We start from the raw sequence: 15,231 nt of genomic DNA on the forward strand, positions 1-15,231 counted from the left end.
GCTATTATAGAAAAATACAAACAAACAAACAAAAAATGACCTAGAGACTTTTGAATTCACAAACACACCCTAATAAGACAACTGTTCTCCAAGGCTGGAATAAGCAAGGGGAATGGAACAGTCATTCCACTTCCCACACATTAATAAGACAATGTATTATTATTTTCATTTCATGTACCAAACACACCCTAATAATCAAGTTTGCTTTTTAATTGCTCCCCTTGAGATGGTTAAAAAATTCTTATATTTGAATTTACACTATCTTTCTTTCTCTTTGCTACGTAGGACTTCTTCCAAAAGTACACATAACGGGTGTATTCATCAGATAAACAAAAATCCATAAACACTTCGAAGTTCAAGCCACCGTGGCCAACCCAAGGCCATACTATAAAGAGGTGGCACTGTCTAGAAGCAAAACCCTAAAATTAGTATCATAGATAGATACCCTACACCTTACTACTTACTACTTACTAAACCCTAAAGCAAGAAAGGATTTTAACATCGTTCAGCTTCCTCCAGAGGAAAGATCACCCTAAAAGACAAAACTATACAAAACCCAATTTGTTTTTGGAACAAAAGTATTTAACAGGGTTCAGCTTCCCCCACATGTCTCTCAGCAAAAGAACATCGAATTGCAGACACTCTCCTGCAATTTGGGGAGTTGAGGCACAGGAACAGGCCCTGCTGACGTCATTCCGCCTTGGCTTGAGGATGTCTCTGACGTGTCTTCAAACTTCATGAACTGAGACATCTGAGTAGCTGCTAAGTGGGCATAGCATATGGGGGCAACTGCAAAGTTTCACAATATTAATAAACTTTATTTATTACTTTGGAAATGAAAATAAATGAGGTGAAGAATCGACTGTTATCAGGCACTAGGCAACCAGCGTTGGGGGGTGGTTTTCACAAAGTCTACATCAATTTCTTGTGTTTTTTAACTGCACATAAATATATACAAGTAGACAAATCTGTATTACCTACGGAAATGGCAGTGGTGCTCCTTTGGTACCTGCAACAAGAACAAATAATTTAGAAGGATTGTCATTAGAGCTATAACCATCCAGGCAGTCACGCTGGGTCTACTTACACATAGGATAAAGAATGCACAAGCTCCTGAAGATCATCGGAAGAGAAACCAACTTCATCCAATAGAACGTGGTAATGCGTCGGCCTGGTAGTACCCTGTTCAGAAGACGTGAAAAACTTCATCAGAATCTCACATCTATAGAAATACAAGTAAGGGAATTCATACTACTGAGTTTTCTTGATAGGTGAAAAAGGATTAAGCTGTTTCAATTCAAATACAAATTCCGTAACTAGGAAAAGCTAGATTTGGGCTAAAATTTATCTCTAACCATAGATATATTTCATAAAGAAATTGATTGAAACATGGATAAACCGCTGTCTTCGAGAAGTTATAAGTGAAACTAGGTTTAAGAAAAGTCTCAAAAGGTTATAATTTAGCACTACATGATTTAAGGGCACAATTCAAGTGATCCTTTTTTACATAGCTAACACCAACAAAATTAAGAATGCCCACTGAACCAACAACCGAACTATACAGACAATCCAAATAATAGGGAATCCTTTATAAGTCATGCATATGATTATCCAATTGGTGAGGGAAAGTGTAGTTCTGCATCTATATGTTAATAATACTCTTATGTCAAAACTCACAATCATTCCAGCATGTGCACAGAGATAAAAGTCATTGTTCCGTGGATGACAAACTTTGTTGTCTATGACTGTGCCTGCGGAAACAAACAAAAACTTATAAATAAATAAATCAAAAGTTACAACATTCACTATGCTGAAACTGATTTTCTGGTGAGGGAGGCTTACCAGGTGGGACGTTATCAGGAGATCCATGTTGGAAAAACTTGGTATGATGGTTTTTCTGCGCAACAATCACCACAAATTTGGGAGACCACTTCTCATCAAGGAACTTGCAGGCCTGCAGGTTAGAAAACAGAATTCAAAATAAGAAGTCTTATACTCCAAATAAAGCACAAAATTCAGTTCTTCAAGCATAAAATTGAAGGAAGCCAATTAGATAAAAAAAATAAAAATAAAAAAAGACCTCAATAATTTGATCCAGTTCGATGTTCAGAACTTGATTGAACTGAGACTCGCTGACTCCATCCCTAGGTCCAGAACATTACTTATTAGCAATCAAGAAAAGCATAAAAAGCCTTCAATACTTGGAATATGAAATGTTGTGAATATTGGAAGGCATCACAACTATAAACATACTATAAGTAAAACACAGGTAAAGTTTAGTCTAATAAGAATGTGTCAAATATAGTAAGAACATTCAGCATAGGCAACATTAACAGGATAAATAGAACATAGTTAAAGGTTATGCATGCATCTATCAATCATCCACCAACAACTTCATTTATACCAAACCAATCATAAGCCACCTCCCATGCCAATCCAAAACGCCCTGCACTAGGGGCCCCCCTTCCAACCTTTAACAAATCCCTCAGAATACATGTTAGTGAGCCACATCACATCATTCTTTCATTTACTTCCAAACAATGCAGTATATGCATTTCCTTTTGCTTATATCCTCATTACTTCACAGCATGCCTTCAGGAATGGTAAGACAACAGTATCTTTTGTTATGTATCAGATGGCAAAACACAATCACTGGTATGGGTATATTTACCAAAACACTGTCTGCTACATGAGGTGCAGTTTTGGGGAAAACGGATGTCCTCACTATACATTTTAAATTTACAGAATAATATCAAATATGCAAATATCAAATATGCAGCTGTTGAAACAAATAATGTCCAGGTGTCTTTACAGATGCAAGTGTCAGCTGCAAAAGGTTAGGAATTTGGGAAAATAGATATAATAAATAAATATATTCCAATTTACAGTATAAATTGCACAAAATTTTCTTCATTAATTCTCTCACTTATTTATTGTCTCTATCAGTCCTTCTGACTGTCTCTATTATTCCTTCTGACTGTAATCAATTTTGATGAGGGATAAAAAATTCCATTTTGAAGATCCACTATAATAGAGATGCTTTAACAATGAAAAAGTAAACAAAACAAGAAAAAAATACCTGAATATGATAATCTGATCGGGTTTTCTTTTGCCTGAACTCACATAAAAGTCTAGCAAAAGCTCTCTGAAATTGAAAGAAAGACGACCATTTCATTAGTGTATATATTAAGTCTAAGAAATGAGGACAAGAAGTCAATTTGCATAAATAACAAAATTTTAGTAACCCATCCATCTAAATTGATAAATCAACTAGAATTGTTAGGATGTCTAAAAGCTCTAGAGACACAGAAAAACAAAATACATTCACATATTATAACAGCTAAAAATCCACCTAATTATGCCTTCATCTTCAGTTTCAGATAATCGCTTATACAGAGAATCAATCATCTCAACCTTTGGAGATTGAGTACGAACTGATGCTCTATAGCGCGAAATCAGTGGCCACTGCCTGGAGCTGACAACCTACAAAATCAATAATAAGACTAAAAATCAGAAGAGCTTCTAAATAATGAAAATAAAAATGTAATCATGGCAGACAAACAAATAAGCGAAAAAAATAAAATAAAATATTTGTGACATAGGGCTAAAATACTCCCACTTTTAGAAAGTAACCTCCATATGTTTGAAATAGTACATATAACATCAAATGGACCAAAATACCCCTTATGTTATTTTATTAAAAATTGCTTTGATGTGAAATGGTTATAAAAAGTTTGACGAAGGGTATTTATGTCCAAAAACGGTCATTCTTATTGTTTTGAAAAAGTGAGGATCATTTCACAAAATATGGTCATACTTTGACCCTATTAATCAAATACACAGAAGGAAAATGCACGTTACCGCAGCAATAGATGGTACATCAGATTGTCCAGGAGAACCATGAGAAACATCCATCCCAAGGATTATGGTGGGTCCCTTCGAAACAATTGGAATAGAAGGGGAATGTTCTACGGCTAGCATAGAATTTAATCCACCAAGCTGCATCAAGTAAAAGGATTTTTTTTTTTTGATAAGTAAAAGGGTTAATTTATAAATAAACAAACAAGTAAAAAAGGAACATTATGTAGGGAAGCAGTACAGAACAACCAAACAAGCTCAAGCTGCATGAGGTATTAGTACAGAACAGAACCAAGCAACTGCAATACTTTATTTCAAACCACATCCTACATGCTGAAATAACCAACACAACCAAAACAAACATCCCAGGGCCCTTATCAACAAAAAAAAAGGCTGGAACAGTGGGAAGAGGAAAGGGAGAAAAGGAAGACAAAAAAGGAAGACAACAAAGAAAATAAAAAAACCTTCCTTCCGGAACCTGAGACAAACAAGAAAGGGAAAATGCAAGTTCTCACTTTTGCATTAATCTTTAGGAGAACATTCGTAAGATATTGATCATTAACCCTTGTAGGAGCAATGCATTGAGTCACAATTCCATATTCAGAAAGATTCTTTCGTTTCCAAGGACCTGTGAGATTAAATGAAGTCATTTATTATAATACCTGGTAAAGAAGTAAACATTGTAAATAAAAGAATATATCTAATCACTCAACCATATAGATCAGAGTTTTTCCTCTCTGGAAGTAGACAGAGAAGGAACTGAGGAGCTCCAGGGAGTTTAGACTGTATCTCCTCAAACATTTTCTCCACCCTAACAATGGGTGGGGCTCGTCGAGATTGTGGATTCTCTTCAAATACATCAAATGGAGGATCAATGTGCTACAAAAACACAAGAGGACCTAATTAGTCATCACTTATTTTCGTAATGGAGGAAACTTGTAAGAACAGAACCTACAATTCCTTTCATTCCTCCACATTTGATCAGTTCTCGGACGAGGTTTCGAATATCACAGCGAGCCGAGAAGTTGACCACAGCCCAACGTTCTATCTTTGTGGGCTCCACCAGTTTCTAACAAGAAAACATTATAAGAACCACTGAAGAAACAACCAGTTTGTGGTAGAAAATAACAGAGAGCACTGACCTTATTGTTAAAATTCCACCGCCCATTTCGTGGAAAGAAATCCTCCCCATTACCAACTTTCAACTGCAGTAAATCCAAAATAAATTTAGTCTAAATCAAAATTAATTTTAGATGAATAAAGAACATCAGTAATCAATTAACATTAAACAAACTGACATCAAGTTGAACATAAATACCCTTGGAGCTGCCAGAACACGGCCTTCAATTTGGGTCAAGTCTCTGCTTATTGAAATGCCACAGGAACGTAGCATAGGCTCGGCATCATAATTGTTGCTTCTCAAAGCCTGCAAGAAAAAAACATATGAAAGAACAGAGAGTTGAGTATTTATCACAAAGAATACCACAAGCCAAAAGTTGCAGGAAGACAACCTACATTAGTCAAAACTCCTATCCTTTCTTGTGGTTTTTGCCTTGATTTTTCCACCAGTGAAGCTCTTTGAAGAGTGGACAACGCTTTAGTATAACGTTGTAACGACACCAAGGTACAAAGCTTTCATAATAAAGTTGTAGAAAATGCAAAAAAGACAAAAAAAGATGCAATAGAAGGCAACGTAAGTTCCAAACATACAGAAAATAACTTGATGCATATTTTTAACTCAACAGAACCACAAAATGCTGTTTCACCTCTATAGGGAAGTAAGTCGGTCGTTTTGGCTTCCCAACATTAATGCAAGGTAAATCAGCAGAATAACGTAGTTCTATGCGGCGATGATTAACAAAATAATCAAAAACAGTCACTTCAATCGTTTGGGCCTCGCCATTCTCATCCTTCCCATTTCTTTGCTTAAGCGTAAACCTATAGCATGTGAAAGAAGTTACTGCTGATTTACTTAAATATATATAATTGAACAACTGCTCAACCCATCAGAGATGGAGAGAGAGAGAGAGGTGCATTGGGGGTTGGTGTGGTTTTGGTTGGAGCGTCACGACCAAGAGTGAGATATATTAAAGCTGTTAAAGACATGTCAGCCTATTTTTCAAAGCAAGCAAAAAGATACATATAGTGACATGATAAGAACCATACAACTGCTCCTTGCAAGGCTTCTCACTCAGTCCAGTTATTTTGTACTCGGTGTTTGAGGGGCTTGTCTTCACCCTCAGATTTTTTAGCATTTTCTTGGCCTGTTGGTAAAATAAAAAATATATTAAAAACAAGCAACAAAATTTACATATAATAATAATAATAATAAGGCGCATAACATTGATTACCTTGGCCCAGTCCAGGGAAAAAGGATCCCTCGCATTTTGATTGGCAATTAAAAAATCAACCACTGGCCCAGGTTGCACTATCATGGTAGTAGATACATCTGAACATGAAGATAACAGAATAAACTTTGTAAACAACAAAACATTAAAGCAAACATACAGGACAAACAAAATAAAATCAATAACTTGCCAATATTCAGTGATAAGCCTCCTTGGGTGGTTCGAAAACTTGAATGGAATCCTCTGCAGCCAAGAACGCCCCCTCCCAAATCAATGAAATTTTTTGGATCATTGTGAAAAAAGGATTGACGAACAAGGAGGCAACCCCTGTAATAGACCGTAAATGATTAGATATTAATAAAATCAAGTGGTAAAAATTCTGAGCATGTTTAACGTACTGTTTTGATGCATGCTGCCTTAAAATGATATCCAAAACTCTAAGTGCTTCTTGAGAGTTTTCTGATTCTTGACCACGTAGTGCATTGGCAATTGCCTGCATTGGTATTTTAGCAGCAAAGCTAATCTCTACTTTAAAAGTCTTTGACTGGTAAGGACGCCGCATCCTTTTTCGATCACTCTCATTCGGACTACCACGATCAGGACTTCCATTGCCATTATTCCTGAGATAAACCACTCCCCACCCCTAAATAAGATATAAAGCCAAAATGGCACAGAAAAATCATATTTGGACAAATAACCAGAAAACATCCATGCTTACCTATTTGATGAAACATCCTCAAGCACAACAGTGAACTCAAGTTTGTTTCGTGGAAGAGGACCAACTGTGAACAAACTCTTCTCCCCATCATAAGCAAAGTCCTTTCCACCTAACTCACTATCATATGTCTCATGAACTCTATCGATAACCTTTCTTCCAATTCCCTTACCATCAACAGGACGGCCATCTTCATATGAAAGGGAAACCTGTTTCGAAGCAAAACCAGTCAACAGAAAAAGGGAAAAGAGTGAATAATTGCACACATCACCGCCCACAAAACCATAATAGAGTGGAGTAACAGCATAGAGATATGGAACATACACTGTAATGGAAGAAGTGACCATCAGCACCAGTAACATTAACTTTGAAGTGGTTAGTAGTTAGTGCTATTTTTTGCCCCTTGGATGCAAAGCCACGGCGAGCTATTGGAACACGTGCGACCTTTTTCTTAACTGGCTCAGAAGCAACTGAATCAGCTTTTATTGGAACAACATTTGGCGGAACAGGTGGGGGAGGTGGCAAAGCATCTTGTGCCCCATTTCCATCTTCCCCGGAATCCATATCAAGACACTAATAAAAACATGCACCAGATAAACACAACCTATCAGAAGGTTGAGAAAATAATATAAACAGAATCATTCTAACTTTCTCAAGGTACAACATGATAGCATTTAAACATGAAGCAGAGAGTACATTAAAATATTTTTAAGTTTTGCTTCTTATTGGGGTTTACTAATACTATTTAGGGTAGAAAAGTATGCTTAAAGGAGCATTAAAAAAATATAATATGCTATAATGAGCAGTCACTGTCACATAGGATTCTAAGAATTCATTGATAAAGGAAATTTCACAACCATTTTGGTGTTAAACTCGAACTCATCAGTGGTGTGAAATGCTGTGAAGAAAGATGAACAAAGGCAAAGCCTACATAAATAACCACAAGGATAAATTCCACAGAAAACAAGCATCAAACACCAACCAAGCTCACATAACAAATATATTAAAGAAAAACACAACACCCAGAGATTGTAATCCAAGAAAGCTTGGGGGTGAGGGGTGCCGGGGGTTTAAATTATGGAGCAACAGGTCAATATAGTTGATGTACAATATATATAATAAAATGCAGTATATTGTTTTAAGATCACCATAACAGGGACCAACATAATAAAAACACAACCATTGGGAGAGACAAAAAAAAAAAAAAAAAGACCATAAGTTCACCACAATACAAGGAATCACGAAAACATTAAACACAAAAGATGAATCAAAGAAACATTAAGGTGAAAAGGAAAAAACATATGAATGTGGAAGAACTCCTTTAAAGAGGGTTTTGAAATGGGAAAAAAGTCACAAGAAAAGGAGATGTTAAAACCACAACCTCTCAAAATAGCAAACAATACCTAGGGCACATTAAAGAGAGAGAGAGAGAGTTAAAACAAACAAAAACTAAAGAAAAGTAAAAACCCTAAGGCCTAAAAGAACTAGATATGTCAACGGAGGCTACGATTTCAAAACAAATGCAGAAAGAGTCGAACAGCAACTATAAACCGGTGATCACAATCCTTGAAGCCAAAGCATGAATCAAGCAAAAACATCAAACCCATTTCACAAACAAGGCCATGCAAGCAACCAAAATCCACACCACATCTTACCTAAAAATTGAAGGGCCAGGCCTTGAGAACAGCAAACTGTTAGATTCCTCGAACACTGCAAGTAGAAACACACAAAATGAGAGCAGATCGAACCAAGAAAACAGAGGAGAAAACCCACAAACCCAGAACAGAGAAACCCTCAAAAAACCAACAAATAAACAAGAAAATCAGCAGCATTGTCGAGACTGAAACCCAACAACACTACAAAACCCACGACAGAAAAACACACGTTTGAAGGAGCAGAGAAAGGGTTAAAACCAGTGAGCAACAGGAAGAAAGCCTAAAAGGGAAAAACCCTAACCTGAGAGAAGGGTCCCTCGTCTCTTCACTCTTATGTGTCAACTCTTCCACTTCTGTATTACAGAGAGACTCTTTTAAGGGAGAGAGATTGTGAAATTAGATTAAAAAAAGGCCACGCTCGCACCTTTGTTAAATACAAACTACTCGCTGCAGAGAGAGAGTGTCGTTTCGGTGGAGAGTGGAGTAAGGGGGAGGGGGAGAGAGAGAGACAGAGGGGTACTCACATCGAACAAAATACTGTTATGTCATCCCTCATTTGCCTCGTGTTCTCCCCACATCATCGCTCTTTCCCCCCACTTCACATTTTGCCCATCTTTACTTTTTCCTTTTTTCCATTTTCTTTTTTATTTTTTATTTTTTCTATAATTTTACCCTTCGAATCTTTTATTAATTATTTCTAAATCTTCAAAATTAATCTTCCATTTTTGAAAAAATATATATATATTTAGAAAATATAAATATTCAAATTACCAAAGGTTAACTCCTTTTGAACTAATTATAACTTACATTCATGTTGAAAAATTTTAAAACGAAAAAAAAAATATAAAATAAATTTTCACAAAAAACATATTTTTAACATAGGGTGATTGGATAATTTTTAAAAATTAAAAAGATAATTTTGTTCAAGAAATCTTAATTTAAAATTAGGTGAAAGCAGTTTCAAAATTTTATTTTGATTTGTATAAAAGATATATATTTAATAAAACTTTTATAATATTAAAATTACGTTTGTAAAGTTATAATTTTATTTTTAACTCTAATATTTAACTAAAAGGAATTTTTATTGTTTTATAGTTATTTGTTTAAGATAATGACTTTAGCTTTGAGTTTTATTTTTAAATAAGAAAAAATATTAAAATAAAACCATATAATTATTTAAAAATAATTAATTTATTAAAAATCAATTTTTGTCGTAGAGTTGATGGGGAAACAATCTTTTATAATCAATTATACAGGTTTGGATTTATTATTTTAAATACACTTAACTTTTATAAATGAGTTTTAACTTTGGTGAATTATTTTTTTTCCATATTGGATGAAATAATTTAAATTAAATTATGGGGATTCTATATATATTTATTAAAAAAGAAATTTTTGACAATATATTATTTCCTTTAAATAATTTTTAAATAGTTCAAAATAAATTAAAATAATACATAAGATAACATAAATAACTCCTATCACAATTATTTTTTCAATTTCTTTCCTTTTCCTTGTCTATAAAATCTAAGAAAGTTAATTTTAATATATTTATTAAATAACATATTTATTAAAAAAATTAGTTTTTAAATAGTTTTAAAAAGATTTTAAATAAATAACTAAAATGAGAAGCATATAAATATGGTAGATTAAAACTAATATGGTAGAATACATAGTATATTTGTATCCATAAAATCATATAATATTTTTTATTGCCTTTGTTGATGGATTTAGAGAATATGAATTAAATAAGAAGTTATAAATTAAAGAGGTTGTAGAGAATGTTAAAAAATAGTTACCTTATATGAGAATTGAATTTTGTTTAATTTTTATATTTAAGAAGAGAAAGAAGTAGAAGCAAAACAAGTCACTAAGGTTCATCGGTAACGTTTTTGAAAACAATTTTGAAAAATAGTTTTTAAGAATTATTTTTTAAAATAGTTATCTCATTTTTGTAAAACAAATGTTTGTTATGAAAACTTAAAATGTTTTGAACTTATTTTTGATATTTTTAACTATATTTTAAAAATAATTTTTATATCTAGTATTTTATTTTTAATTATTTTACATATTTGTATAATTATTTCTTAAAACAATCCTAAGAAAAATGAAAACAATAAAAAACAATCAAAAATGTTCTATGAAAACACCTTGTTTTTTATTCTTAAGATTTGAAGATAGAAAATAGATTTTGGTTGTCAAACATGTTTATGTATTGTTTATTTTAGAGAATAAAAAAATATTCTCAATTCCCAAATCATACGTTTGAATATGAAAAATGTAAGAATTACATTAAAAAAAAATGTTATAATGGTATTAAAGTATGAAAATTATGATATATGTAACATTTTTACCTAGAATTTAGGGATATTTATGTATTTTGAAATTTTAAAAAGAGATTTTAGGGATATTTATATATTTTGAAATTTTAAAAACACCTAACTTTTGGGATGTTTATATATTTTAAAATTTTAAAGAGATAGGGATTTTTTTATTTTAAATTAAAAAGTATAACTAATATTTTTTTTATGTTACGATTTCTCATATCATTAAAAAAAAAAACAAGGATGAGAAAAAAGAAAGTTTTAGAACCCGTTTGATAGTAATTTTAGAAAGCGTTTTTAATATTTTTAATACTTGAAAATTTTTATCATTTATTGTTAGAAATATTAGAAACATTTTGTAGATTCACTCCCAAATGCCCCCTTAGAGTCTATTTATTTTAAAAAATAATTTTGAAAAACATTTTTTAAGAACAATTTTTGAAAACTTTCATTTAAACAAAGGTTTATTTTAAAATTTAAAATATTTTAACCCAGTTTTAATGTTTTTTAAAAATAATTTTTGTCTAATATTTTATTTTTAATCATTCTACATGTTTGCATAATTATTTTTTAAATAGACCTTAAAAACAATAAAAAAACAACAAAAAGATGTTCTCTAAAAACTTTTTGTTTTTAACATAAAATAGAAAACAATTTTTTATTGTATTTTTTTTTTCTAAAATAGAAAATTGTTCTCGAAAGCAGTTACCTAATAGAACCTTAGTATTTGCTTTGGTATACAATTTAAAGGAATGAATTAATTATTTCAAGAATTTAAGTGAATGACTTCTTCAAGGTAAGGGTTAATATGTAATAAGTAATTTTATAATTCTCGTTATCATCTATTTTTTTAAGGTATAAAAATATTTGAATTCCCCAAAGTAAATCAAGTGATATTTTTCTGAAATATATTCCTTAGTTTATAAAATAAAGTGGGAATATGAATGATTTGATTGATATGCATGTGAATTTTATCCTTTCAATTAATTAAAATGATTTTGAAAACTTTAATCATTAGTGGCCCTAGTCAACAAGTGATAAATGTAGTGCAACCCTAGCTTTATTGGTCTTTTATATACCATTGATCAAAACCGTTCCATCCACTAGTAACAATTTGAGGTGAGGTGACAATTTGATGCTAGTCACCTAGCACAAGTCTTATTATTTTGGCATAGTGTTATTGTCAAAGTATCGCTTTGGGTATAAAGTTATTGCGAATTAACCAAAGTAAAATGTTTACTTGTGAAATTCTTTTGAATATGAATTGAATTATGCAAAGTATATTATATTGTTTTTATCGAAATTGAGAGTATTATGTTGCTTTATCTTTAACTTGAAATTGTTAATTTTTTTTCAAAGAAAGTGAATTAAATTATTAAATTAAAAGAGCTTATTTGTTAATTCACTTTTATATATATATATAAATATAAAATGATACCTCCTACAATTTAATTTGTACTATACTTGATCCTTCTCATTGAACTATTTTTCCTTATTGACTTGTCAAGTTCATCCTTCTATATTATTCCTTTTTTGAGATACAAGTGACGTTGGTGAAAAGAGATTGAGATAGGAAGGGTGTTTCTGCTTAAAATTTGATTATTTAAGATTCTTAACCTAAGACTCAATTTCAATTATAAATTCTAGATTTTTTTTTATCCAAGTGTTTGAGCTTTTTTTTTTTTTTTTTAGTTTTGAATTTGTTAGTTAATGACATTTATGTGTTAGGCTCTAAAAGTCGGATAGTCATAGTGTCCTTGGCCTTCGGATTTCGAGTATAAAAAATAATATTAGAGTCTATCCCTGATGTTGCATGTGCATAAAGGTGGTTGTATACTACATCGATGACACTTTTTAAAGCCATAAAGACCCTTCTTGGTTTAATATGTATAATAGGTATGAGAAATACGAAAAAATATTGAGTTATAAAATTTTAATATGAATAAAAATAATGTGAACATATGGTTATATATATATAATATAAAATAAATAGAAACATTGTAATAATGCAAATATTTTTATTCAATATTTATATTTACATAAAATAAATAATATAGAACGATTTAAATTTTTGTACATATTAGATAAAATATATTTAATTAGTTTTTATCTTCTAATCTTATTTATCAAGTTAATAAATTATATTAATATTTTTTTAGAATTCACTAAAATTATTAAAATAAATCTTTATTCGAGTGGCATTTACCTATACAGTTAAAAGAGCATACGGTGTGTTGGAATGGTTTCACCTTGTGAAATTATTTTAACTAATACTACCTTCTACTATCCTATCCCCGGGAAAAAAAGGCAATTTTGTCCCTAAGTATATTTATCTATTCTAGAACATTTAATTTAGAAATTCTCTTTTCTTTTTTCACAAATCTCATAAAAAAAATATTTAAAAAAAATACAAAAACTCACTTCAAAATTGTTACGAAAATAAAATTGTTTTACAATAAAAAAAAGCTATAAAAAAATTATTTTTATACTTTAAAAATAAATTTAAGAAAAAGTCGTCAATAATGTGGATAGATGCTTCTCACTCAAGTATATTTCTAAGGATTAGAGTTCAAGATTAGTATGAAAAAATAAATATATATATTAGGTTTAATACACTTTATCCCTTCAACTTATCGGGTGTTTTGCATATTATCCCCTTAAGTTTAAAATCGAACAAATTGCCCACAAAATGTGGATAGTTGCTTCTCTCTGAAGTATATTTCTACGGATTAGAGTTTAAGATTAGTATGAAAAAATAATTATATATCGAGTTTAATACACTTTATCCCCTCAACGTATCACATGTTTTGTACATTAGCCCCTTAGGTTTAAAATCAAACAAATTGTCCACCAAGCTTCTTAAATACCATGTCTTTTTTGTTGAATGATGTTAGTTTGAATGGACAAATTGCCTATCATTTTTTTTTTACATTATCCACTTTCCACTGCATTTTATTGGATATTATCCACTTTTCACTACATTTTTCTAGATATTCTCCACTTTTTGTATTTTTTTATTTCGATCTTCTTTAATTTATGGGAACACTCTTCTTTTCAGGAATCAGGGAAACATTTTGATCAACTTAGTGTTCTTTCTAGAAACAAATAAAACAAAACAGGAAACAAACTAAAGTGTTTTTATACCAATGCAAGAAAACTTGGAATTACTTTTTTAAAATACCCAAGATCAAAAAAAAAATAGTTGTTTCACAATTCAATTCTTCGCTCCAAGTCGTCGTGAATGGAACCACACTAAAATCCAGAACCACTTTGTTTCATAGCACAAGCCTTTTGCCTCTATTTTTAGAGAACTTTTCTTCCCGAGTTCTTGAAAGAGAAAGAAGATCATTCTTTTTTCTTTTTTTATTGGGGTGGCTTTTGGACAGTTTTTGGCATTTCCAACTCCTAGAAACTACTTCCCCATGATCTCTTATTTGGTTGGATCATGTTGGGTTAGCCCAACTTGGGCACCTACCAAACTCCAACAAAAAAAAAAAGAAAAAAAATGGATTGAATTTCACACGATGAGATAATTTTGCTTTTTGGTGTTATTAAGTGGTCAAAATAGCGTTTATGAGCAATGAAAAAATTCAGATTCGAAAGCTTGATTCATTTTCTTATACTCGCATTAACCAAACAAGGCCTTGTTCTTTTGTTTGATTCTTTGTTGTTTAAGCTGATGAGAGTGGAATGTACTTTTGTGCCAAATATTTTTTGTATTTTGATTTTGGACTATAATTATTAAAGTGTGTTCTTCATCTTTTCCTCTTTGGGTTAAAGTGTGATTTGTTGTTTGTTGATTATCATTGATATTCCTCACGACTTGGACTCAATTTTTTGGTTTATTTGAACACTCAGTTGTTTCCTATTTTGGGTGCGATTTACTAAATTTTTATTTTTATTTTTTGAAAAATTAATTTTAGGAAGTAAGCCTTTGTGTGTATATATATATCCCCTCATGTTTTTTATTTTTATTTTTTAATACTATCCACTTTCCATTGCATTTTACTAAATATTATCCACTTTTAATTGTATTTTTTTTCTTTAGATATTCTTCATTTTTTTTTTATCTTATTTTATTTACGAGAAGACTGTTCTTTTTAGGAACCATGGAAACATTTTTATTGACTTGACGTTCTTTTTGGAAACAAATAAAACAGAACGGGAAACAAACAAACTAAACATGCTCTGATACCAATGCAAGAAAATTTCAAATTACCTTTTAAAGTGTTCAAGATCAACAAAAAAAAAGGTTATTTACCATTCAATTATTCACCACAAGTCATGAATGGAACCACACTAAAAGCGAGAGAATCGTTCCGTTTCACAAC

The 15,231-nt window shown here is 31.4% G+C and overlaps 1 protein-coding gene across 2 annotated transcripts; it reads right to left on the minus strand.

Annotated features, from left to right (window-relative positions):
• Positions 1-284: 284 nt before the first annotated feature.
• On the minus strand, positions 285-9,099 carry LOC117916330 (protein argonaute 4-like). Of its 2 annotated transcripts, XM_034832286.1 has the most exons (25): positions 9,001-9,099; positions 8,878-8,929; positions 8,577-8,631; positions 7,246-7,494; positions 6,925-7,130; positions 6,605-6,826; positions 6,397-6,533; positions 6,210-6,307; positions 6,025-6,122; positions 5,625-5,796; positions 5,374-5,490; positions 5,177-5,284; positions 5,001-5,063; positions 4,814-4,927; positions 4,572-4,737; positions 4,374-4,486; positions 3,862-3,999; positions 3,353-3,483; positions 3,080-3,145; positions 2,081-2,144; positions 1,843-1,954; positions 1,678-1,751; positions 1,088-1,182; positions 978-1,009; positions 285-789 (listed from the first exon to the last, which is right to left on the minus strand). In XM_034832286.1, the coding sequence occupies exons 4-25, from the start codon at positions 7,483-7,485 to the stop codon at positions 614-616; spliced, it is 2,742 nt and encodes a 913-aa protein (XP_034688177.1). In that variant the 5' UTR covers positions 7,486-7,494; positions 8,577-8,631; positions 8,878-8,929; positions 9,001-9,099; the 3' UTR covers positions 285-613. The 2 variants fall into 2 exon arrangements, with proteins under 2 accessions (XP_034688177.1, XP_034688176.1); XM_034832285.1 differs by having other exon boundaries at positions 8,878-9,084.
• Positions 9,100-15,231: the final 6,132 nt, after the last annotated feature.

Source organism: Vitis riparia, chromosome 6 (assembly GCF_004353265.1).
Source record: "Vitis riparia cultivar Riparia Gloire de Montpellier isolate 1030 chromosome 6, EGFV_Vit.rip_1.0, whole genome shotgun sequence".
NCBI classification, from domain to species: domain Eukaryota; kingdom Viridiplantae; phylum Streptophyta; class Magnoliopsida; order Vitales; family Vitaceae; genus Vitis; species Vitis riparia.

Excerpts from the sequence above, each read along its gene's own strand:
- LOC117916330 (XM_034832286.1), bottom strand. The coding sequence starts at position 7,485 with ATGGATTCCGGGGAAGATGGAAATGGGGCACAAGATGCTTTGCCACCT. Across the intron at positions 6,123-6,209 it reads TTTCCCTGGACTGGGCCAAG|GCCAAGAAAATGCTAAAAAA; the intron begins GTAATCAATGTT and ends TTTTACCAACAG. Across the intron at positions 3,146-3,352 it reads GAAGATGAAGGCATAATTAG|AGAGCTTTTGCTAGACTTTT; the intron begins GTGGATTTTTAG and ends TTTCAATTTCAG.